Source organism: Oncorhynchus nerka, linkage group LG24 (genome assembly GCF_034236695.1).
Source record: "Oncorhynchus nerka isolate Pitt River linkage group LG24, Oner_Uvic_2.0, whole genome shotgun sequence".
In the NCBI taxonomy this organism is placed as follows: Eukaryota; Metazoa; Chordata; class Actinopteri; order Salmoniformes; family Salmonidae; genus Oncorhynchus; species Oncorhynchus nerka.
In genome coordinates, this window is record NC_088419.1 from 70,606,243 (window position 1) to 70,632,792 (window position 26,550).

General features: G+C 52.7%; 1 protein-coding gene across 1 annotated transcript in view; it reads right to left on the reverse strand.

Moving 5' to 3' along the window:
- LOC115108529 (sec1 family domain-containing protein 2-like) overlaps positions 1–26,550 on the reverse strand; it is a 189,101-nt gene that overhangs the window by 145,943 nt on the left and 16,608 nt on the right. Inside the window, exon 3 of the mRNA XM_029632990.2 lies at positions 7,856–7,983. Coding sequence (XP_029488850.1) covers positions 7,856–7,983 — 128 coding nt within the window. The remainder of the gene's footprint in view (positions 1–7,855; positions 7,984–26,550) is intronic.

The following is a 26,550-nucleotide window of genomic DNA, read 5'->3' on the forward strand; positions in this document are numbered from 1 at the left end:
CGCCACGCCCGCCCTCACTCTCTCTACCGCCCGCCCTCACTCTCTCTACCGCCCGCCCGCCCTCACTCGACCGCCCGCCCTCACTCTCTCTCTCTCTCTCTCTCGCCCGCCCTCACTCACTCTCTCTCTCTACCGCCCGCCCCTCACTCTCTCTCTCTACCGCCCCGCCCTCACTCTCTCTCTCTCTCTCTCTACCGCCCGCCTCACTCTCTCACCGCCCGCCCTCATTCTCTCTCCGCCCGCCCGCCCTCACTCTCTCTACCGCCCGCCCTCACCTCCTCACTCTCTCTCTCTCTCTCTACCGCCCGCCCTCACTCTCTCTCTCTCTACCGCCCGCCCTCACTCTCCTCTCTCTCTCTCTCTACCGCCCGCCCTCACTCACTCTCTCTCTCTCCGCCGCCCTCACTCTCTCCTCTCTCTACCGCCCGCCCTCACTCACTCACTCTCTCTACCGCCCGCCCTCACTCTCCGCCCTCCCTCACTCTCTACCGCCCGCCCTCACTCTCTCTCGCCGCCTCACTCTCACGCCCTCTCACCGCCCGCCCTCACTCTCTCTACCCCGCCGCCTCACTCTCTCTCTCCCTCACTCTCTCGCCCGCCCCACTCACTCTCTCTCGCTCTCGCCTCACTCACTCTCTCTCTACCGCCCGCCCTCCTCCTCTTTCTCTGCCGCCCTCACTCTCTCTCTATTCCCGCCTCACTCTCTCCGCCAGCCCTCTCCTCTCTGCCGCCCGCCCTCACTCCTCTCACTCCTCACTCTCTCTCTCTACCGCCCGCCCCCTCCTCTCTCTCTCTCTGCCCCTCTCACTCTCTCTACCGCCCGCCCTCACTCACTCTCTCTCTCCCGCCCGCTCACTCTCTCTCTCTCTACTCGCTTCCCGCCCTCCTCACTCTCTCTCTCTCTCTCTCCGCCCGCCCTCTCCTCTCTCTCTCTCCGCCCGCCCTCACTCACTCTCTCTCTCTGCCGCCCGCCCTCACTCACTCTCTCTCTCCGCCCGCCCTCACTCACTCTCTCTCTCTACCGCCCGCCCTCACTCACTCTCTCTCTCTACCGCCCGCCCTCCTCACTCTCTCTCTCTACCGCCCCGCCCTCACTCACTCTCTCTCTACCGCCCGCCCTCACTCACTCTCTCTCTCCGCCCGCCCTCACTCACTCTCTCTCTACCGCCGCCCTCAATCACTCACTTTCTCTACCGCCGCCCCTCCTCTCCCGCCCGCCCTCACTCTACCGCCCGCCCGCCCTCACTCTCTACCGCCGCCCGACCCTCACTCACTCTCTCTACCGCCCGCCCGCCCTCACTCTCTCTACCGCCCGCCGCCCTCACTCTCTCGCCCGCCCGCCCTCTCTCTCTCTCTACCGCCCGCCCTCACTCACTCTCTCTCTACCGCCCGCCTCACTCTCTCTCTCTACCGCCCGCCCTCACTCACTCTCTCTCTCTACCGCCCGCCCTCCTCTCTCTCTCTACCGCCGCCCGCCCTCCTCTCTCCCGCCCGCCCTCATTCTCTCTCCGCCCGCCCGCCCTCTCTCTACCGCCCGCCCTCACTCACTCTCTCTCTACCGCCCGCCCTCCCTCACTCTCTCTCTCTACCGCCCTCCCTCACTCTCTCTCTCTACCGCCCGCCCTCACTCTCACCGCCCGCCCGCCTCTCTCTCACCGCCCGCCTCACTCTCTCTACCGCCCGCCCTCCTCACTCTCTCTCACTCGCCCTCACTCACTCTCTCTCTACCGCCCGCCCTCACTCTCTCTCTCTCTCCGCCCGCCCTCCTCCTCTCTCTCTCTCTCTCTACCGCCCGCCCTCCTCACTCTCTCTCTCTACCGCCCGCCCTCACTCACTCTCTCTCTCTCTACCGCCCGCCCTCCTCACTCACTTTCTCTACCGCCCGCCCCTCACTCTCCGCCCCCTCACTCTCTACCGCCCGCCCGCCCTCTCTCTCTACCGCCCGCCCTCACTCACTCTCTCCGCCCGCCCGCCTCACTCTCTCTACCGCCCGCCCGCCCTCACTCTCTCTACCGCCCGCCCCTCACTCTCTCTGCCCCGCCCTCCTCACTCTCTCTCTCTACCGCCCGCCCTCTCTCTCTCTCTCTGCCGCCCGCCCGCCCTCACTCTCTCTACCGCCCGCCCTCACTCTCTCTACCGCCCGCCCGCCCTCACTCTCTCTACCGCCCGCCCGCCCTCACTCTCTCTACCGCCCGCCCTCACTCACTCTCTCTCTCTCTCTCTACCGCCCGCCCTCCTCACTCTCTCTCTCCGCCCGCCCTCACTCACTCTCTCTCTCTCCGCCCGCCCTCACTCTCTCTCTCTGCAGCCCGCCCGCCCTCACTCTCTCTCTACCCCGCCCGCCCTCATTCTCTCTCCGCCCGCCCGCCCTCACTCTCTCTACCGCCCGCCCTCACTCACTCTCTCTCTCTCTCTCTCGCCCGCCCTCACTCACTCTCTCTCTCTACCGCCCGCCCTCACTCTCTCTCTCTCTCTCTCTCTACCGCCCGCCCTCACTCTCTCTCTCTCTCTCTCTCGCCCGCCCTCCCCCTCTCTCTCTCTAGCCCGCCCTTCCCTCACTCTCTCTCTCTACGCCCGCCCTCACTCACTCTCTCTCTCTACCGCCCGCCCTCACTCACTCACTTTCTCTACCGCCCGCCACTCACTCCTTTCTCTCTCTACCGCCCGCCCTCACTCTCTCACTCTCTCTCTCTCTACTGCCCGCCTCACTCTCTCTACCTACTGCCCGCCCTCACTCACTCTCTCTACCGCCCGCCCTCCTCTCTCTCTCTCTACCGCCCGCCCTCCTCTCTCTCTCTACCTCCCGCCCTCACTCTCTCTCCCGCCCGCCCTCACTCACTCTCTCTCGCCACCGCCCTCCTCTCTCCGCCCTCACTCTCTCTCTACCGCCCGCCCTCACTCACTCTCTCTCTCTCCCTCCTCCGCCGCCCTCACTCACTCTCTCTCTCCGCCCGCCTCACTCACTCTCTCTCTCTATCCGCCCGCCCTCACTCCTCTCTCTCTCTACCGCCCGCCCTCACTCACTCTCTCTCTCTACCGCCCGCCCTCCTCACTCTCTCTCTCTACCGCCCGCCCTCACTCACTCTCTCTCTCTACCGCCCGCCCTCACTCACTCTCACTCTGCCTCAATCCTCACTCTCTACCGCCCGCCCTCACTCTCTCTCTCTACCGCCCGCCCTCCTCACTCTCTCTACCGCCCGCCCGCCCTCACTCTCTCTACCCGCCCGCCCTCACTCTCTCTCTCACTCTCTCTCTCTCGCCGTCCTCACTCACTCTCTCTCTCTCTACCGCCCGCCCTCACTCACTCTCTCTCTCTCTCGCCCGCCCCTCCTCTCTCTCTCTCTCTACCGCCCGTCCCCTCACTCTCTCTCTACCGCCCGCCCTCACTCACTCACGCCCCGCCCCTCTCTCTACCCGTCGCCCGCCCTCCTCACTCTCTCTCTCTCTACCGCCCGCCCGCCCTCTCTCTCTCTCTCTCTACCGCCCGCCCTCACTCACTCTCGCTCTCTACCGCCCGCCCTCCCACTCACTCTCGCTCTCACTTCGCCCTCACTCTCTCTCTCTCTCTCTCTACCGCCGCCCTCACTCACTCCTCTCTCTACCGCCCGCCCGCCCGCCCTCACTCTCTCTCTCTCACTCTCTCTCTCTACCGCCCGCCCTCCTCACTCTCTCTCTCTCTACCGCCCGCCCTCACTCACTCTCTCTCTCGCCCGCCCTCCTCACTCTCTCTACCGCCCGCCCGCCCTCACTCTCTCTACCCGCCCGCCCGCCTCACTCTCTCTACGCCATCCGCCCTCACTCTCTCTCTCTACCGCCCGCCCTCCTCACTCTCTCTCTACCATGCCCTCCTCACTCTCTCTCTCTCTCTCTACCGCCGTCCTCACTCACGCCTCTCTCTCTCTACCGCCCGCCCTCACTCTCTCTCTCTACCGCCCGCCCTCACTCACTCTCTCTCTCTACCGCCCGCCCTCACTCACTCTCTCTCTCTCTACCGCCCGCCCTCCTCACTCTCTCTCTCCGCCCGCCCTCCCTCACTCTCTCTCTCTTCTCTTGCGCCCGCCCTCACTCACTCTCTCTCTCTCTCTCTCTACCGCCCGCCCTCCCTCTCTCTCTCTCTCTCGCCGCCCGCCCTCACTCTCTCTCTACCGCCCTCCCTCTCTCTCTCTCTCACCGCCCGCCCTCACTCTCTCTACCGCCCGCCCTCACTCTCTCTCTGCCCCGCCCTCACTCACTCTCTCTACCGCCCGCCCGCCCTCACTCTATCTCTCTACCGCCCGCCCTCACTCACTCACTCTCTCTCTCTCGCCGTCCTCCTCACTCACTCTCTCTCTCTCGCCCGCCCTCACTCTCTCTCTCTCTACCGCCCGCCCTCACTCTCTCTCTCTCGCCCGCCTCACTCACTCTCTCTACCGCCCGCCCTCACTCACTCTCTCTCTCGCCCGCCTCACTCACTCTCTCTCTCTCCCCGCTCGCCCCCTCACTCTCTCTCTCTCTCCGCCCGCCCTCACTCACTCACTCTCTCTCTACCGCCGCCCTCACTCACTCTCTCTCTCTCCGCCCGCCCTCACTCACTCTCTCTCTCCGCCCTCCTCCTCTCCTCTCGCCCTCACTCTCTCTACCGCCCGCCCGCCCTCACTCACGCTCTCTACCGCCCGCCCGCCCTCACTCACGCTCTCTCTACCCGCCCCCTCACTCTCACTCTCTCTCTCTCTCTCTACCGCCCGCCCTCACTCACTCTCTCTCTACCGCCCGCCCCCTCACTCTCTCTCTCTACCGCCCGCCCTCACTCACTCTCTCTCTCTACCGCCCGCCCTCACTCACTCTCTCTCTCCGCCCGCCCTCACTCCTCCTTTCTCTACCGCCCGCCCTCCTCTACCGCCCGCCTCTCACCGCCCGCCCGCCCTCACTCTCTCACCGCCCGCCCGCCCTCACTCTCTCTACCGCCCGCCCGCCCTCCTCTCTCTACTGCCCGCCCTCCCTCACTCTCTCTACCGCCCGCCCTCCCTCACTCTCTCTGCCCGCCCGCCCTCACTCACTCTCTCTCTACCGCCCGCCCTCACTCACTCTCTCTCTCTACCGCCCGCCCTCACTCACTCTCTCTCTCTACCGCCCGCCCTCACTCACTCTCTCTCTCTACCGCCCGCCCTCACTCACTCTCTCTCTCTACCGCCCTCCTCACTCACTCTCTCTCTACCGCCCGCCCTCACTCACTCACTCTCTACGCCCGCCCTCCTCACTCTCTCTCTCTCCGCCCGCCCTCACTCACTCTCTCTCTACCGCCCCGCCCTCACTCACTCTCTCTCTCTCCCGCCCGCCCGCCCTCACTCTCTCTCGCCCGCCCTCACTCTCTCTCTCTCACTCGCGTCCTCACTCACTCGCTCTCTCTACCGCCCGCCCTCACTCACTCACTCGCTCTCTCTACCGCCCGCCTCCCACTCACTCTCTCTCTCTACCGCCCGCCCTCACTCCTCTCTCTGCCCGCCCTCACTCACTCCCTCTACCGCCCGCCCTCCTCTCTCCGCCCGCCCTCACGCTCTCTACCGCCCGCCCGCCTCACGCTCTCTACCGCCCGCCCGCCCTCACGCTCTCTCCGCCCGCCCGCCCTCACGCTCTCTACCGCCCGCCCGCACTCACGCTCTCTACCGCCCGCCCGCACTCACGCTCTCTACCGCCCGCCCTCACTCGCTCTACCGCCCGCCCGCCCTCACTCGCTCTACCGCCCGCCCTCACTCTCTCTACCGCCCGCCTCACTCTCTCTACCGCCCGCCCTCACTCTCTCTACCGCCCGCCCTCACTCTCTCTACCGCCCGCCCTCACTCTCTCCGCCGCCCATCTCTCTCTCCGCCCGCCCTCACTCTCTCTACCGCCCGCCCTCACTCACTCTACCGCCCGCCTCACTCACTCTCTCTCTCTACCGCCCGCCCTCCTCACTCACTCTCTGCCGCCCGCCGCCCTCACTCACTCTCTACCGCCCCCCGCCCTCACTCACTCTCTCTACCGCCTGCCCGCCCTCACTCACTCTCTCCAAGCCCTCACTCGCTCTCTACCGCCCGCCCTCACGCCCTCACTCGCTCTCTCTACCGCCCGCCCTCACTCGCTCTCTCGCTCTACCGCCCGCCCGCCCTCACGCTCGCTCTCTCTACCGCCCGCCCTCACTCTCTCTCTCTCTCTACCGCCCGCCCTCACTCACTCTACCGCCCGCCCTCACTCTCACTCACTCTACCGCCCGCCCTCACTCACTCTCGCCCGCCCTCACTCACTCTACCGCCAGCCCTCACTCACTCTCTCTCCGCCCGCCCGCCCTCACTCACTCTCTCTCTACCGCCCTCCCTCACTCACTCTCTTTCTCTACCGCCCGCCTCACTCACTCTCTCTCTACCGCCCGCCCTCACTCACTCTCTCTCACTTCGCCCGCCCTCACTCACTCTCTCTACCGCCCGCCCTCACCTCTCTCTGAGCCGCCCTCACTCTCTCTCTCACTCTCCGCCCGCCCTCACTCTCTCTCTCCGCCGCCCTCCCTCACTCTCTCTACCCGCCCTCACTCTCTCTCTACCGCCCGCCCGCACTCACTCACTCTCTCTCTACCGCCCGCCCGCCCTCACTCACTCTCTCTACCGCCCGCTCCTCACTCACTCACTACCGCCCGCCCTCACTCACTCTCTCTACCGCCCGCCCGCCCTCACTCTCTCACCGCCCGCACTCTCTCTACCGCCCGCCCGCCCCACTCTCTCTACCCACCGCCCGCCCTCACTCTCTCTACCCACCGCCCGCCCTCACTCTCTCTACCCACCGCCCGCCCTCACTCTCTCTCTCTCTACCCACCGCCCGCCCTCACTCTCTCTCTCACTCACTCTCTCTCTCGCCCGCCCTCCTCACTCTCTCTCTCTCTACCGCCCGCCCTCACTCTCTCTACTGCCCGCCCTCACTCTCTCTACTGCCCGCCCTCACTCTCTCTACTGCCCGCCCGCCCTCACCTCTCTCTACTGCCCACGCCCGCCCTCACCTCTCTCTACTGCCCACCCGCCCTCACTCTACTGCCCACACTCACTTTATCTGAGGTACGTTTGTCAAAATAAACCCAGAAGAGAGCGAGCCCCCCGGGATTAGAAAGGATGGCGCTGCTCTCAGACTATTTCGGCAGCATGTGTGTGTAGCGTGTACGAGACCCCCCCGGCACATATTCCAACCTGCTTGTTAAGAGAGCCGGGTTACCTCTGTGATTGCAGTGGGACCACAGAGCCCCTCCCAGCTCACCTCCCCTCGATTACTATTGCACAGACCTGCCACATGCTAACATACATGTCAGCCAATGTGTGTGTGTGTGTACACAAGACATGCTACATTTGATTCATGGCATTCATACACCAATGTGAGTCTAAGTGTACAAAATGTATGTGATGATGTGTACATCTCTGCCTATCTGATAGTATTTTTACCCTCTGCTTAGGGCTCTTTTGCTTCATTAACAAACAACAAAAGTTATTGAGAGCTGTGTGTGTGTGTGTGAGTCAGAGAGCCAACATGTGGTTTACATTTCCTCTGTGGCCACATGGGCAAACACAGACAGAGGAAGCTCTCTATAGGTGGCGCTGTGGCTCTTTGTAAAACCTCTCTCTCCCTATCCCTCTTCATCTCTCCTATGCCTTTCTAATTCGGAGAGTTTGACTATATATCAAAATAATGCAATGATGTGTTTACTGATTGCAGTAATGTCCCCGTGTTATTATTTAGCCCTAGATCAGACAGGGTCTGTGTATTCTGTGGCATTGGGATTTGCGAGAGAGCGAGTCAGAGTGCGCCTGCTCATTTGGAGTGTCAACACTGAGTCAGTGTATGTGTCCTGGCCCTTCCTTACCCAGACCCATCTTGATTGGCAGGTTCTCCTTGCTGGCGGCCTCCACCAGCTGTCTGCGGACCTCCATCACAGCCTCCTTCTGCTTACTGGCCAGCATGGTCTCCCATAGCAACCTGGCTGTGGACGACCTGAGAGGTAGAGGGCAGACATCAGTAAGATCACCCAGCTGCTACTGGAAAAGCACTCAACATGTACAGTTGAAGTCGGAAGTTAACATACACCTTAGCCAAATACATTTAAACTCAGTTTTTCACAATTCCTGACATTTAATCCTAGTAAAAATTCCTGTTTTAGGTCAGTTAGGATCACCACTTTATTTTAAGAATGTGAAATGTCTGAATAAAAGTAGAGAGAATGATTTTTCATCACATTCCAAGTGGGTCAGAAGTTTACATACACTCAATTAGTATTTGGTAGCATTGCCTTTAAATTGTTTAACTTGGGTCAAACTTTTCGGGTAGCCTTCCACAAGCTTCTCACAATACGTTGGGTGAATTATGGCCCATTCCTCCTGACATAGCTGGTGTAACTGAGTCAGGTTTGTAGGCCTCCTTGCTCGCACACGCTTTTTCAGTTCTGCCCACACATTTTATATAGGATTGAGGTCAGGGCTTTGTGATGGCCACTCCAATACCTTGACTTTGTTGTCCTCAAGCCACAACTTTGGAAGTATGCTTGGGGTCATTGTCCATTTGGAAGACCCATTTGCGACCAAGCTTTAACTTCCGGTCTTGAGATGTTGCTTCAATATATCCACATAATTGTCCTACCTCATGATGCCATCTATTTTGTGAAGTGCACCAGTCCCTTCTGCAGCAAAGCACCCCCACAACATGATGCTGCCACCCCCATGCTTCACGGTTGGGATGGTGTTCTTTGGCTTGCAAGCCTCACCCTTTTTCCTCCAAACATGATGATGGTCATTATGGCCAAACAGTTCTATTTTTGTTTCATCAGACCAGAGGACATTTCTCCAAAAAGTATGATCTTTGTCCCCATGTGCAGTTGCAAACCGTATTCTGGCTTTTTATGGCGGTTTTGGAGCAGTGGCTTCTTCCTTGCTGAGTGGCCTTTCGGGTTATGTTGATATATGACTTATTTTACTGTGGATATAGATACATTTGTACCCGTTTCCTCCAGCATCTTCACAAGGTCCTTTGCTGTTGTTCTGGGATTTATTTGCACTTTTCGCACAAAAGCACGTTCAGCTCTAGGAGACAGAACGCGTCTCCTTCCTGAGTGGTATGACGGCTGCGTGGTCCCATGGGATTTATACTTGCGTACTATTCTTTGTAGAGATTAACATGGTACCTTCAGGCGTTTGGAAATTGCTCCCAAGAATAAACCAGACTTGTGGAGGTCTACAATTATTTTTCTGAGGTCTTGGCTGATTTCTTTTGATTTTCCCATGATGTCAAGTAAAGAGGCACTGAGTTGAAAGGTAGGCCTTGAAATATATCTACAGGTACACCTCCAATTGACTCAAATTATGTCAATTTAGCCTATCAGAAGCTTCTAAAGCCATGACATAATTTTCTGGAATTTTCCAAGCTGTTTAAAAGGCACAGTCAATTTAGTGCATGTAAACCTCTGACCCACTGGAATTGTGATACAATGAATTATAAGTGAAATAATCTGTCTGTAAACAATTGTTGGAAAAATTACTTGTGTCTTGCACAAAGTAGATGTCCTAACCAACTTGAGTGGTTGAAAAACGAGTTTTAATGACTCCAACCTAAGTGTATGTAAACTGCTGACTTCAACTGTATTTGAACATATCACAAAATATATATATATATTTTTTAAATATATTTTACACATCAGAGCAACCTTGAGGGAATCTTATTTGAGTCAGAAAAGGATGTTCATATAACAGGGAAAATATACAAAACCTGCCAGAGAACATATCCAACGGACAATTTCTTAGAACATTTTTTTTTAACTATTGGAAGCAAGACTTAAAAATAACTGATGTTACATTTACATTACATTTAAGTCATTTAGCAGACGCTCTTATCCTTGGCACAAGATGGAGGGAATGTTGGCGCATAACTAACGAAATTATAGTTAACCAAAATTTATGTTTAAACCAGTATAAACGGAATGTATAGAATTGATTATACAAGAGACAAAATTCACTAATTCTACAGCACCACGGCAGTCTTTAGTGGGGCATCAGGTAACCTAGTGGATAGAGCGTTGGGCAGTAACCCAAAGGTTGCTGGATCGAAACCCCGAGTTGACAAGGTAAAACATCTGTTGTTCTGCCCCTGAACAAGGCCGTTAACACACTGTTCCCCGGTAGGCTGTCATTGTTAATAAGAATTTGTTCTTAACCGACTTGACTAGTTAAATAAATGTTGTATTTAAAAAATATATATATAATAATACATTTAAAGTGTAAAACTAACAATGACTCAATAATCCATGCTTTCTGGAAATGTTATAAAGTCTAAAAGTTATGGGCGGAGCTAGAAAGCTGGCTGCCAGAAGTATTACAATGTAAAACTTTTTTAAATCCGTCTGTCTGCATATTTCAAGACATGGGTGTAGGGAGTCCCAATGGGCTTGACGATTCTCTTCTCATCACTCATATTGAAAAAACAAATACTAACTAAAAATCAAATGACTTATTACTGAAATAGTATAGGTGACCCGAGAAAAACAAATTGGTACAATTTAAGGTCAAGTGGCAAACAATAATGCAGGCACTAGGGTTGGGGTTGTGAGCATGCAGGCACTAGGGTTGTGAGCATGCAGGCACTAGGGTTGTGAGCATGCAGGCACTAGGGTTGTGAGCATGCAGGCACTAGGATTGTAGGGTTGTGAGCATGCAGGCACTAGGATTGTAGGGTTGTGAGCATGCAGGCACTAGGATTGTAGGGTTGTGAGCATGCAGGCACTAGGATTGTAGGGTTGTGAGCATGCAGGCACTAGGATTGTAGGGTTGTGAGCATGCAGGCACTAGGATTGTAGGGTTGTGAGCATGCAGGCACTAGGATTGTAGGGTTGTGAGCATGCAGGCACTAGGATTGTAGGGTTGTGAGCATGCAGGCACTAGGGTTGTAGGGTTGTGAGCATGCAGGCACTAGGGTTGTAGGGTTGTGAGCATGCAGGCACTAGGGTTGTAGGGTTGGGGTTGTGAGCATGCAGGCACTAGGGTTGTAGGGTTGGGGATGTGAGCATGCAGGCACTAGGGTTGTAGGGTTGGGGATGTGAGCATGGAGGCACTAGGGTTGTAAGCATGCAGGCACTAGGGTTGGGGATGTGAGCATGGAGACACTAGGGTTGTAGGGTTGGGGATGTGAGCATGGAGGCACTAGGGTAGTAGGGTTGGGGATGTGAGCAGGCAGGCACTAGGGTTGTAGGGTTGGGGATGTGAGCATGCAGGCACTAGGGTTGTAGGGTTGGGGTTGTGAGCATGCAGGCACTAGGGTTGGGGTTGTGAGCATGCAGGCACTAGGGTTGGGGTTGTGAGCATGCAGGCACTAGGGTTGTAGGGTTGGGGTTGTGAGCATGCAGGCACTAGGGTTGTAGGGTTGGGGTTGTGAGCATGCAGGCACTAGGGTTGTAGGGTTGGGGTTGTGAGCATGCAGGCACTAGGGTTGTAGGGTTGGGGTTGTGAGCATGCAGGCACTAGGGTTGTAGGGTTGGGGTTGTGAGCATGCAGGCACTAGGGTTGTAGGGTTGGGGTTGTGAGCATGCAGGCACTAGGGTTGTAGGGTTGGGGTTGAGAGCATGCAGGCACTAGGGTTGTAGGTTTGGGGATGTGAGCATGCAGGCACTAGGGTTGGGGTTGTGAGAATGCAGGCACTAGGGTTGTAGGGTTGGGGTTGTGAGCATGCGGATCTGGAGAGATGAGATGTAGTCGTTTGCGTCTGTAAGTTGTTGTTCGTACATGTTAGTTTGTATCTGGTGTGAAAAAAAGACAAGAAAATATATATTTTTTAAATAATGCTCCTTTCTACTCTGAAAGATGAAGGAGGGGAAGAGGGAAAGAATACGGAGGAAGGGGTTTGCCGACACAGATCTCAAATGTTAAAAATCAAGTTCTCTTATTTGTCTCTTTTTTTCTCTCCTTTTCCTCCAACTCTGGTTCTCTCTCTCTGTGTCTAACTGCTGCCATGTGTTTAATATCAGATGTAATCTGTTCCAGACGGCGAGAGAGGAGCTCAAATTGGGCTACCCGCCATCTTCACACTGAAAAGGAGAAAGACAAGAGAGACTCACTGCTCCTCCACAAACAGAACATTAGAAGGTCCACAGCCAGACAAAAAGGTTGGTTTACTTCACTATGATGATGAATGTGGGTGGGAAGAATGTTTAAAATGTTCAACAAACGCCACAAACTCCCTGAAAAGCATGACAGAGACATTGGAGTAATTTATAGGAAATCAGTTGCTAAGATTTTTCCTCAGGAAGACGGCATCATTGGCTTAGCTGTGTGCTGGGCTTGGGTAGAGACGGGCTGTTATGCTTATGAGTGTCATAAAAACAGCACAGTTATCTCTGTTTAAATACCTGGGCTGTGACTTGGCCATATGCATGTGTGTGAGTATGGGTCCTAATGTACACTGTTCGTGTAAGTGTGTGTGCACTTGAATCAGTTATAGAACCCATTGCCCTTTATGGTTGTGAGGTCTGGGGTCCGCTCACCAACCAAAAATTCATAAAAATTCTGCACGCAGAATTCTGCAAAAATATCCTCAGTGTAAAACACCAAATATTGGATGCTAAGCAGAATCACCTACAGAGAGATGAACCTGGAGAAGAGTCCCCTAAGCAAGCTGGTCCTGGGACTCTGTTCACAAACACAAACAGACCCCACAGAGTCCCAAGACAACACACTTAGACCCAACCAAATCATGAGAAAATTACTTGAAACATTGGAAAGAATGAACAAAAATTACACATATCCACAAAGATTTCAAAAACAAATCAAATTTTGATAAACTCCGATATCTATTGGGTGAAATACCACAGTGTCCAATCACAGCAGCAAGATTTATGACCCGTTGCCACAAAAAAAGGGCAACCAGTGAAGAACAAACACCACTGTAAACACAACCCATATTTATTTATTTTCCCTTTTGTACTTTAAATATTTGCACATTGTTACAACACTATATATAGATATGACATTTGAAACATCTTTATTCTTTTGGAACTTTTGTGTAATGTTTATTATCTATTTCACTTGTTTTGGCAATGTAAACATATGTTTCCCATGCCAATAAACTGAATTGAATTGAGAGGGGGAGAGAAAGAGAGATAAGGGGGGGGGCATGAGCTTGCATATCTTTGTGGGTTCCAGGAAGATGTGAGGTCTCAAAGGTTTTTTAAAATTTTTTACCTTTATTTAACCAGGCAAGTCAGTTAAGAACACATTCTTATTTTCAATGACGGCCTGGGAACAGTGTAGGTTAACTGCCTGTTCAGGGGCAGAACGACAGATTTAGAGCAGTTACGGGGGTTTGAACTCACAACCTTCCGGTTACTAGTCCAACGCTCTAACCACTAGGCTACGCTGCCGTCCCTCTCTCCTGGTGTTTCCCCTGTGGTTGGGTCAGATGTGGGCGGGATGAGGTTTGCACTGGAAAGGTGTGACTCAAGGCCCCATAACCAGCCAGGGTCTTGTAGAGTAACTGCTCTACTACAGAGGGTCTTGTAGAGTAACTGCTCTACTACAGAGGGTCTTGTAGAGTAACTGCTCTACTAGAGCGGGTCTTGTAGAGTAACTTGTAGAGTAACTGCTCTACTAGAGCGGGTCTTGTAGAGTAACTGCTCTACTAGAGCGGGTCTTGTAGAGTAACTGCTCTGCTATGGAGGGTCTTGTAGAGTAACTGCTCTACTATGGAGGGTCTTGTAGAGTAACTGCTCTACTATAGAGGGTCTTGTAGAGTAACTGCTCTACTATAGAGGGTCTTGTAGAGTAACTGCTCTACTATGGAGGGTCTTGTAGAGTAACTGCTCTACTATGGAGGGTCTTGTAGAGTAACTGCTCTACTATGGAGGGTCTTGTAGAGTAACTGCTCTACTATGGAGGGTCTTGTAGAGTAACTGCTCTACTATGGAGGGTCTTGTAGAGTAACTGCTCTACTATGGAGGGTCTTGTAGAGTAACTGCTCTACTATGGAGGGTCTTGTAGAGTAACTGCTCTACTATGGAGGGTCTTGTAGAGTAACTGCTCTACTATGGAGGGTCTTGTAGAGTAACTGCTCTACTATGGAGGGTCTTGTAGAGTAACTGCTCTACTATGGAGGGTCTTGTAGAGTAACTGCTCTACTATGGAGGGTCTTGTAGAGTAACTGCTCTACTATGGAGGGTCTTGTAGAGTAACTGCTCTACTATGGAGGGTCTTGTAGAGTAACTGCTCTACTATGGAGGGTCTTGTAGAGTAACTGCTCTACTATGGAGGGTCTTGTAGAGTAACTGCTCTACTATGGAGGGTCTTGTAGAGTAACTGCTCTACTATGGAGGGTCTTGTAGAGTAACTGCTCTACTATGGAGGGTCTTGTAGAGTAACTGCTCTACTATGGAGGGTCTTGTAGAGTAACTGCTCTACTAGAGCGGTTATTGAGGCCATGAGGTGCATGTGCCTGACTTCCTGCACGTGTGAGCAGCTCCAGTTTGGCTCCCTCTGCTAGAAGAGGCTACTCTAAACCTGAAGGAGGCATTCTTATCCCTTCTGTAGACTGTGTACCCATGCTGACCTAACCGGTCAGTCTGGCTGCTTAAACAATGCATGGTTGTGTGTATCCGCGTGTGTGTGTGTAAGCTAAATTCCATCAGATGTGTAATGATGAACACCATTAAGAAGAGGTAGTTGTGCATCAAATGCCCAGGCATGAGTTACCATGAGTTACCACACACAAACCTGCACGCAACACACACACACCATCTCCCACTAGTTAATAGGTCTGAGGGTAGGTTGTTCCTGGAAGCTTGTGACGCAGCAGTAAAGAATGAGTCTGATTCAAACTCAGGATCCCTTCAACCTAGCAGCTACAGTAAGACCATTTGAGTCCAAGTCTAGTCATGCAGGTAGACACTTAGGCTGCGGTTAGTCAGACAAGCAGCTCAATTCTGATAGTTTTTCCACTAATTGGTCTTTTGACCATTCACAGATCTTTTCAGATCTGATCTGATCCTATGTGCCTGCATTTGTAAAGTGGGTTAGAAATTATTAATATTTCAAACATTTTACACAGCCTGTTTGTAAATGTTTGTAGAATAACTTGCTGCTGTAATCAAGAAGATTTCAGCCTCAATCAAATGGAATGGACCAAAAAAAAAGATTATGGCTCCACACATTCCAGAAATCTAGCAAGAAAAGCATTGCCTAGAAGGTATAGCTCCTTACTTAAATGTATTTAGTGAGGGGAGGATAAATGGGGAGGATAAATGATCCACTTGACCAGGCTACTCAGAGTCAAGCAACAGGTCTGCATCACCAGTTAGCCAAGTACAACCAAGACAAGTGTCATACAGTAGCATCACTGATGCAGAAGTTATCAGGGCAGGATTGGTTGGCCTAATCATTGACAGAGTATGATATTCCATGCTGTACTAGATACAGTTGTACTGACTTCAACCTCTGTCAGAACCACAAGATGCAGTTAGCAGGCAAGAGATCAGTAACAAGCTAATAAATTAATTTGCTTGCTAAAAGCCAGTCGCAGGTCCTTCCACAGTGAGTGGAGTGTGTGTTACAGGGGGGAGTGTGTTAAATGGAGAGAATTTGCTATCAACATCCCAGAACACCACAGGACATAAGGCCTGTCTCTGGTCTGTTCTGTCTGTGTCCCCTGGCAGGAGAGACTACTAACTGAACAGGATTTATGAACACAACCAGAGAAGAGAGCCAGGGAGAGAGAGAGAGAGCCAGGGAGAGAGAGAGAGAGAGAGCCAGGAGAGAGAGAGAGAGAGAGCCAGGGAGAGAGAGAGAGAGAGAGCCAGGGAGAGAGAGAGAGCCAGGGAGAGAGAGAGAGAGAGAGAGAGCCAGGGAGAGAGAGAGAGAGAGAGAGCCAGGGAGAGAGAGAGAGAGAGAGAGCCAGGGAGAGAGAGAGAGAGAGAGAGCCAGGGAGAGAGAGAGAGAGAGAGAGAGCCAGGGAGAGAGAGAGAGAGAGAGCCAGGGAGAGAGAGAGAGAGAGAGCCAGGGAGAGAGAGAGAGAGAGAGCCAGAGAGAGAGAGAGAGAGAGCCAGGGAGAGAGAGAGAGAGAGAGCCAGGGAGAGAGAGAGAGAGAGAGCCAGGAGAGAGAGAGAGAGAGAGAGAGAGAGAGCCAGGGAGAGAGAGAGAGCCAGGGAGAGAGAGAGCCAGAAGAGAAGATGGCCATATTAAAGGAGGGATGAGGAGATAAGGAAAATGGGAGCAAGATGGAAATGAGAGGAATATAGTGCAACTGCTGCGCTCTCTCGCTTCCATTCTATTTCTCCCATTTTCTCTCTCAATTCAATGAAATTCAATTTAGTAGACATGTAAGTTTAATTACTTACATTGTCAAAGTATCCATATAACAAACAATGGTGGGACCAACAGCAATACATCATAAATAATAATAGTAGTAGTGGAAATGGGATTACCATTAACAGCAACAACAATATTAATGACAATAATAACACATTAAAGCAATAACAGCAGCCAGGTCTCAACCAGACTAAGAAGCCACATGGCACGGTCCAAAACAATAAATATTATTGACATTACATTGCAGTTTTAACTGGCTGTCCCTCAGGTTGTGGCAGGAGGACACATTTGGCTGCCAAAACTGCACATCTAGGCTTTTCACCCAATAAATATGTTTTTTCATCCTTCAAATTGTATATCTTAAAACTCTTCGTACTGAATGATAATCTTTCTTTCCCAAAATTCTCTTAGTTTGGAGTCAGATAGTCTGCTACCATGTACTGTCTGTTTAGAGCCAAATAGCATTGAAGTTTTCTTGTAGTGTCTTTCCATTAGGTGATATTTTCTCTTTGCTTTGTGAGGATTTGGTTGGGCCTGAGGCTCTATGGAGCTGGTATGGGTTAGTGAACTGAGCCTCAGAACCAGCTGACTGAGGGGACTCTTCTCTTGTTTTATCTCTTGACATTGTAGGGCTGTGTGATTAAAAGTTTAGGGGTCACTTGTTTTTAGATGGTTGTCAAACTTGATGGCTCTTTTATCTATTCTAAGAAGGAGGGGGTATTGGCCCAATTCTGCTCTACATGAGTTATTTGGAGTTTTTCTTTGCACTTACAATACAGTCTTGCAAAACTCTGCATGCAGTATTTTGTTTGGATGTTTTTCCCATTGGTAAATCATTATTAGAGATTGGACCCCATACTTCACTGCTATATAGAGCAATTTGTTCTAATTGGAATTTAGATTTTAATGTCCCTTTCAATGGCCTAGAATGCTCTTCTTGCTTTGTCTCTCAGCTCGTTCACAGCCGTGTGAAAGCTACCTGTGTTGCTAATATTTTGTCCAAGATGCATGTCATTTTTGGTGTGTTCTAATAGAACTGTGTCCAAATACAATTTATATTTGTGATCCTGATTTCCAGACCTCTTTTGGAATATCATTAGGTCTGACAAAACCTGTGATTAACTGTCAGAGCCCAGGTCTGACAGAACCTGTGATTAACGGTCAGAGCCCAGGTCTGACAGAACCTGTGCAGATGATCTAGATGCTGCTGTAACTACTCCTTAGTGGGAGACAGCAGCAGCACCAGGTCATCTGCGTACAGCAGAAACTGGATTTCAGTGTTGTGTAGGATGAGACCAGGTGCTGCAGATTCTTCTAATGTTGTTGCAAATTCATTAATGTAGATGTTAAATAGTGTTGGACTTATTGGGCAGCCCTGTTTCACTCCACGTCTCTGAGAGAAGAAGTCTGTTTGCTTACTGACAATTTTAAGCGGACATTTGTTTTAGTGTACATTGATTTAATAACAGCATACTATTTCCCTCCAATACCATTTTCTATTAGTTTATTTTTAAAAATACCTTTGTGCCAAATGGAATCAAATGGTTTCTTGAAGTCCACAAAACATGAGTAGATTCTGCCTTTGTTTTGGTTTACTTGTTCGTCAATTAGAGTGTGGAGGGTATACATTTGTATAAATTGGTGTGATCAATCCTTGGTTCCAAATATCAGGAAACATACCTGCAGTCAGGATAATGTTGAAGAGTTTGAGTATAGCCAATTTTAATTGGTCTGTTAACAATATAATTTAATATACCATCAGCACCACAGGCCTTTTTGGGTTGTAGTGTACAGTTCTTTTTCAAAAATGTTATCTCCCTCTCTGCCCCACTTAATAGTCTCCCCTCATCATCATTGCTCTCTTGCCCCCATCACTCTCCCCATCTCTTTCACCCCACTCTAGCCTCTCTCGCGCTCTTTCACCCCACTCTAGCCTCTCTCGCGCTCTTTCACCCCACTCTAGCCTCTCTCGCGCTCTTTCACCCCACTCTAGCCTCTCTCGCGCTCTTTCACCCCACTCTAGCCTCTCTCGCGCTCTTTCACCCCACTCTAGCCTCTCGCGCTCTTTCACCCCCTCTAGCTCTCTCGCGCTCTTTCACCCCACTCTAGCCTCTCTCGCGCTCTTTCACCCCACTCTAGCCTCTCTCGCGCTCTTTCACCCCACTCTAGCCTCTCTCGCGCTCTTTCACCCCACTCTAGCCTCTCTCGCGCTCTTTCACCCCACTCTAGCCTCTCTCGCGCTCTTTCACCCCACTCTAGCCTCTCTCGCGCTCTTTCACCCCACTCTAGCCTCTCTCGCGCTCTTTCACCCCACTCTAGCCTCTCTCGCGCTCTTTCACCCCCCTAGCCTCTCTAGCCTCTCTCGCGCTCTTTCACCCCACTCTAGCCTCTCTCGCTCTTTCACCCCACTCTAGCCTCTCTCGCGCTCTTTCACCCCACTCTAGCCTCTCTCGCTCTTTCACCCCACTCTAGCCTCTCTCGCGCTCTTTCACCCCACTCTAGCCTCTCTCGCGCTCTTTCACCCCACTCTAGCCTCTCTCGCGCTCTTTCACCCCACTCTAGCCTCTCTCGCTTCTTTCACCCCACTCTAGCCCCTCTCGCGCTCTTTCACCCCACTCTAGCCCCTCTCGTTCTTTCACCCCACTCTAGCCCCTCTCGTTCTTTCACCCCACTCTAGCCCCTCTCGTTCTTTCACCCCACTCTAGCCCTCTCGTTCTTTCACCCCCACTCTAGCCCCTCTCGTTCTTTCACCCCACTCTAGCCTCTCTCGTTTCTTTCACCCCACTCTAGCCTCTCTCGTTCTTTCACCCCACTCTAGCCTCTCTCGTTCTTTCACCCCACTCTAGCCTCTCTCGTTCTTTCACCCCACTCTAGCCTCTCTCGTTCTTTCACCCCACTCTAGCCTCTCTCGTTCTTTCACCCCACTCTAGCCTCTCTCGTTTCTTTCACCCCACTCTAGCCTCTCTCGTTCTTTCACCCCACTCTAGCCTCTCTCGTTCTTTCACCCCACTCTAGCCTCTCTCGTTCTTTCACCCCACTCTAGCCTCTCTCGTTATTTCACCCCACTCTAGCCTCTCTCGTTATTTCACCCCACTCTAGCCTCTCTCGTTATTTCACCCCACTCTAGCCTCTCTCGTTATTTCACCCCACTCTAGCCTCTCTCGTTATTTCACCCCACTCTAGCCTCTCTCGTTATTTCACCCCACTCTAGCCTCTCTCGTTATTTCACCCCACTCAAGTACAGTCTCTCCCCCAGCCCACTCTAGTCCAGTCTCTCTCCCCCAGCCCACTCTAGTCCAGTCTCTCTCCCCCAGCCCACTCTAGTCCAGTCTCCCTCCCCCACTCTAGTCCAGTCTCCCTCCCCCCACTCTAGTCCAGTCTCCCTCCCCCCAGCCCACTCTAGTCCAGTCTCTCTCCCCCAGCCCACTCTAGTCCAGTCTCCCTCCCCCACTCTAGTCCAGTCTCCCTCCCCCCACTCTAGTCCAGTCTCCCTCCCCCCACTCTAGTCCAGTCTCCCTCCCCCCACTCTAGTCCAGTCTCCCTCCCCCCACTCTAGTCCAGTCTCCCTCCCCCCACTCTAGTCCAGTCTCCTCCCCCCCACTCTAGTCCAGTCTCCCTCCCCCACTCTAGTCCAGTCTCCCTCCCTCCCCCCACACTCGTCCAGTATCCCCCCACTCTAGTCCATTCTCCCTCCCTCCCCCCACTCTAGTCCAGTCTCCCCCACTCTAGCCCATTCTCCCTCCCTCCCCCCACTCTAGTCCAATCTCCTCTCTCCCCCCACTCTAGTCCAGTCTCCCTCTCCCCCACTCTAGTCCAGTCTCCCTCTCCCCCCACTCTAGTCCAGTCTCCCTCTCCCCCCACTCTAGTCCAGTCTCCCTCTCCCCCCACTCTAGTCCAGTCTCCCTCCCTCCCCCCACTCTAGTCCAGTCTCCCTCCCTCCCCCACTCTAGTCCAGTCTCCCTCCCCCACTCTAGTCCAGTCTCCCTCCCTCCCCCCACACTCGTCCAGTATCCCCCCACTCTAGTCCATTCTCCCTCCCTCCCCCACTCTAGTCCAGTCTCCCCCACTCTAGCCCATTCTCCCTCCCTCCCCCCACTCTAGTCCAGTCTCCCTCCCTCCCCCCACTCTAGTCCAATCTCCCTCTCCCCCACTCTAGTCCAGTCTCCCTCTCCCCCCACTCTAGTCCAGTCTCCCTCTCCCCCCACTCTAGTCCAGTCTCCCTCTCCCCCCCACTCTAGTCCAGTCTCCCTCCCTCCCCCACTCTAGTCCAGTCTCCCTCCCTCCCCCCACTCTAGTCCAGTCTCCCTCCCTCCCCCACTAGTCCAGTCTCCCTCCCTCCCCCACTCTAGTCCAGCTCCCTCCCCCCACTCTAGTCCAGCCCCCCACTCTAGTCCAGTCTCCCTTCCTCCCCCCAATCTAGTCCAGTCTCCCTTCCTCCCCCAAATCTAGTCCAGTCTCCCTTCCTCCCCCCAATCTAGTCCAGTCTCCCTTCTTCCCCCCAATCTAGTCCAGTCTCCTTCCTCCCCCAATCTAGTCCAGTCTCCCTTCCTCCCCCAATCTAGTCCAGTCTCCCTTCTTCCCCCCAATCTAGTCCAGTCTCCCTTCTTCCCCCAATCTAGTCCAGTCTCCCTTCCCCCCCCAATCTAGTCTCCCTCCCTCCCCACCCCAGTCCAGTCTCCCTCCCTCCCCACCCCAGTCCAGTCTCCTCCCTCCCCACCCCAGTCCAGTCTCCTCCCCACCCCAGTCCAGTCTCCCCCACTCTAGTCCAGTCCCCCCACACTCGTCCAGTATCCCCCCACTCTAGTCCAGTCTCCCTCCCTCCCCCCACTCTAGTCCAGTCTCCCTCCCTCCCCCCACTCTAGTCCAGTCCCCCCACTCTAGTCCAGTCTCCCTCCCCCACTCTAGTCCAGTCTCCCTCCCTCCCCCCACTCTAGTCCAGCCTCCCTCCCTCCCCCACCTAGTCCAGCCTCCCCCACTCTAGTCCAGCCTCCCCCACTCTAGTCCAGTCTCCCCCACTCCCCACTCTAGTCCAGTCTCCCCCCACTCCCCACTCTAGTCCAGTCTCCCCCACTCCCCACTCTAGTCCAGTCTCCCCCCACTCCCCACTCTAGTCCAGTCTCCCCCCACTCTAGTCCAGTCTCCCCCCACTCTAGTCCAGTCTCCCCCACTCCCCACTCTAGTCCAGTCTCCCTCCCTCCCACTCTAGTCCAGTCTCCCCCACTCCCCACTCTAGTCCAGTCTCCCTCCCTCCTCCCCCCACACTCGTCCAGTATCCCCCACTCTAGTCCAGTCTCCCCCCACTCTAGTCCATTCTCCCTCCCTCCCCCACTCTAGTCCATTCTCCCTCCCTCCCCCCACTCTAGTCCATTCTCCCTCCCTCCCCCCCACTCTAGTCCATTCTCCCTCCCTCCCACTCTAGTCCAGTCTCCCTCCCTCCCACTCTAGTCCAGTCTCCCTCCCCCACTCTAGTCCAGTCTCCCTCCCCCCACTCTAGTCCAGTCTCCTCCCCCCACTCTAGTCCAGTCTCCCTCCCTCCCACTCTAGTCCAGCCTCCCTCCCTCCCTCCCACTCTAGTCCAGTCTCCCCCCACTCTAGTCCAGCCCGCCCCCCACTCACTCTAGTCCAGCCCCCCACTCTAGTCCAGTCTCCCCCCCCACTCCCCACTCTAGTCCAGTCTCCCTCCCTCCTCCCCCCACACTCGTCCAGTCTCCCCCACCCCAGTCCAGTCTCCCCCACTCTAGTCCAGTCTCCCCCCACTCTAGTCCAGCCTCTCCCCCCCACTCTAGTCCAGCCTCCCTCCCCCAACTCTAGTCCAGCCTCCCTCCCCCAACTCTAGTCCAGCCTCCCTCCCCCAACTCTAGTCCAGTCTCTCCCCCCAATTCTAGTCAAGCCCCCCACGCTAGTCCAGTCCCCCCCACGCTAGTCCAGTCTCCCCCACTCTAGTCCAGTCTCCCCCCACTCTAGTCCAGTCTCTCCCCCACTCTAGTCCAGTCTCTCCCCCACTCTAGTCCAGTCTCTCCCCCTCTAGTCCAGTCCAGAGTCCCCCCACTCTAGTCCAGTCCAGTCTCCCCCCCCACTCTAGTCCAGTCCAGTCTCCCCCCACTCTAGTCCAGTCCAGTCTCCCCCACTCTAGTCCAGTCCAGTCTCCCCCCCCACTCTAGTCCAGTCTCCCCCCCACTCTAGTCCAGTCCAGTCTCCCCCCACTCTAGTCCAGTCCAGTCTCCCCCCACTCTAGTCCAGTCCAGTCTCCCCCCCACTCTAGTCCAGTCCAGTCTCCCCCCACTCTAGTCCAGTCCAGTCTCCCCCCACTCTAGTCCAGTCTCCCCCCCCACTCTAGTCCAGTCTCTTCCCCCCACTCTAGTCCAGTCCCCCCCACTAGTCCAGTCCCCCCCCCTCTAGTCCAGCCCCCCTCTAGTCCAGCCCCCCTCTAGTCCAGCCCCCCCACTCTAGTCCAGTCTCCCCCCCACTCTAGTCCAGTCTCCCCCCACTCTAGTCCAGTCTCTCCCCCCACTCTAGTCCAGTCTCTCCCCCCACTCTAGTCCAGTCTCCCCCACCGCCTCTGCTCTGCCTTAACTCTATTCTATTTCTGACCACTACTGCCTTCCTCTACACTGACCAATAGTTACAGGATTGGCCTTTGCAATCTGCATGGGAGAACAAGATTTCCTGAGATAGGAGCAGGGCAGCCAAGCTGTCTGGGCCCTCCAACACACACAGACGCATACGGTAGGAGAGAGGCAGTCAATCATCGCCTCCAACACTAAGGACTCACGTGAGACTGTCCTCTGTAGATGAAAGTCTGGTCAAGTTGCATACTAATCATGCCATCATTATTAGCAAGCTCTGGGTTAGTGAGCCGCCTATAGCTGGCCCTGGCCCAGCTCTAGAAGTTATCGGGGATGAGATGTGGAGCAGTGTTAGAGGTTGGAGCCTAAAACCAGGCCTGCAGGTAGAACAGGATGACACCCTCCAGAGACCCTCTCTTACTGTAAACTAGTGGTCAATCCAGTGCTCAATATTATCTTGGTTTCTTCTCCTCATATTCCGCTCTGCTTAAATAAAAAAAAACTCCATACTCAAAACATCCTCACTAGCACTGCATGGTCAGTATATACTGCAGTACATAACTCATCCAAGAATATTAAGACACCCTCAGGAAAGAGGCCTTGCTGGGTGTGTGATATAGAGCTGAACAATATTTTGACAGGCTCATAAGTAAAGCAAAGCTGTCACTAAATGAAACCCAGAGGATGGGTGTGGCCAAAGAAAACAACAGTGGGTAACCTACACAGGCCACACCCATGTCTCTTTATTTTTCCCCCAGCAAGTCCTCTCGCCACACTCTCCTATAGAGAGCAATAGTAATGGAGTCTTTTTGTAGGCACCAACTCCGCAATGGTTCGTTAGACAAAGCCTATGGGAGTTTTTGTAGGGTTTTTGGATAAATGCAGAAAATGAGGTCTGTGGTAAACACAGACTTAGGAGATCTCATACATTTTGTTCTATGAGAATCTTCATCAGCTAATGTCACTTTTTGTGAATTTTGAAGCATTTTTTAGCTGCTTTTGCAACAACTAATGGGCATCCTAATAAAATACCTAACTACCAAAAAAAGCACATAAAGGCTTCATAATTCATAAAGGGCATGTTAACTGACTTACATAACAAAATGTATAAGATCTAATAAGCCCGTGTTGACCATATTTTCAACATTTATCCCAGAACCCTATTCTTTCCCCATTGGAATGGCTGAACGAACCAGAGGTAAATCCTTTCCAGGTTTAAGGACTACAGGCTGGTGAACTCCATCCCTATTCATTCCCATGTCTTTACCACGCAGCTGCCACAGAAATAATTGTGTGTTTTCTCTCTTTTAACTCTCTCCTTTCCCAGCCCGTACAGAAATAGGTGTGTTTTCCCTCTTTCGAGTCAGACTTGCTGAGCTTTCACGGCAGGGTGCGGTTGGGTCCTTTTTTCTGAAGCTCGTCTCAAGTCTTGGCAGCCCCTGGACCAGACCCAGAACACCTTGGCCACCCGCACCGACCCTTGCCTTTACCCGCCTGTCTGCCCATCATAGGACCAGAGTCCAGGGTGCCCAGTGGTGGGGGTGCTGGTTTCAGTCTGAAAGGGGGAAACATTCATGTGTCCCGTACAGGATCAAAGAGCACCAACCTGAGTACAAGCCAAGCACATTACATTACACAGTGGTCAGGAGGATACCTGACTTCACACACTCACCACATTCATACTATACACCAATGCAGAGTTTCAAAGGTCCACATGAACACTGAAAAACAGCACACAAATGCTCAAAACCATCACTCTCACCGACAAAGCCTACTCTCACCGACAAAGCCAGAACCTTGAACACAAAGCAAACTTAAATGCAAAACACATGTAGGCACACAGCAAACTTTTAGACTTTAGAAAAAATCTGGGCTCTCTCTGGTACGAGCTGGAAAAACACAGTTAAATGTCCAGGCTCGTGTTGAAGGTAAAAACTCACACCAGGTCATGAAACGTCATACTAATTGCACAGCAAAGTCATGGGTCTTTTTGGGAAGCTAAAATCAACAACCACCCATAGGAGCCCTAAACAGTGATCTAACCTACAATTTCAAAAGGGAAATATCATACAAAAAAAAAAACAAATTAGGCCCCTGTCTACTGTTTAAAGGGATACTTTGGGATTTAGGCAATGAGGTTCTTTATCTACTTCCCAAGAGTCAGATGAACTCAGGATACCATTTGTATGTCTCTGTAGCCAGCATGAAGTTTACAGGTAGTTTTGCAAGCCAATGCTAACTAGCATGCTAGTAGATGACTGGAAGTCTATGGGTAACACTAGTTAGAATTGGCCCGTAAAACCACCTCTAACTTCTGCTTACTGGACACAGACATAAAAATGGTGTCAATGAGTTTCTGGCTCTGGGAAAGCAGATAGAGAGCCTCATTACCTAAACCCAGAAGTATCCCTTTAAAGCTTTAAAAACACAGCTCATTACAAAGCCAATCAAAACACAGTCTGGGAGGTAAGATGGCGCTGAAGAGGATGGCTGACGTATTACCTGCTCCTAACCAACTATTTTGTTATTTTTTTTGCGTTGTTTAACTTATTTTGCACAAAATGTTGCTGACCCAAAATAACTTCTGGCCATCAGAACAGCGATTACTCACCTCGAACTGGAAGAAGCATTTTCCTTTAACGAGTCCGATGAGAAGGATATACTGCGTTCCCGGGAACAGGCTCAAATCCCCGTCATTTGAGTGAAGAAAAGACAGGACAAGGGGGCGCAGGTCAGGCTGCCTTCGGAGAATCCGTAGGCAAGCGAGTAAACTCCCACTGCCATCCGTTCTATTGGCTACCGTGCAATCATTGGAAAATAAAATTGATGACCTACGATTAACATTATCCTACCAACGGGACATAAAAACTGTAATATCTTTCAGTCATGGCTGAACGACGACATAGATAATAGAGCTGCCGGGATTTTCCATGCCCCGGCAGAACAGAGAAGCTACGTCTGGTAAGACGAGGTGTGGGTGTGTGTCTATTTGTCAACCGCTGGTGCGCGATGTCTAATATTAAAGAAGTCTTGAGGTATTGCTCGCCTGAGGTAGAGTACCTTATGATAATGGAGGAACAACTGTACAGCTGCTCACAAGTTGTGAGCTTACGCCGCAGAACATAGAGGTAATTTGTGGTTTATTACGGTACCCTGACCACCATTGCTCCAGACCAGCGCAAGGGGGAGTTAGAGCACTGGTTATGCTTTTGGGTCCTACTGTGTCTCTAACTGACAATGAATGGGAGACATAAATCTAAATAAATAGAAACTGATAAGTGTGCACAACTTCGGTATTACTTACTAAAACTGTTGTTACACTAAAGGTTTTTGTTATTTTATTAGAATTTTTTTGCTCTTACTTTAGTACTGTAGGCCACTCCCGACCGGTCACATTGTACAGCGCCTGAGTGGCACAACGGTCTAAGAAACTGCATAGCAGTGCAAGCTGTGTTGCTACAGATGCTGGTTCAATACCAGTGTCGGCCTCGACGACTAAAGGTTTTAGTTTTTCCCCCTCTAAAAACAGAAACTTATCATTCTAAATAACAAACTGGCTTTATTTACAAATTAGCAACAATGTCTCACCCCATGTTCAAGAAAGGCCTTTGTCTCGCTCATTTTACGTTATTTGAAAACAAAATCATCTCCAAAATATTTAA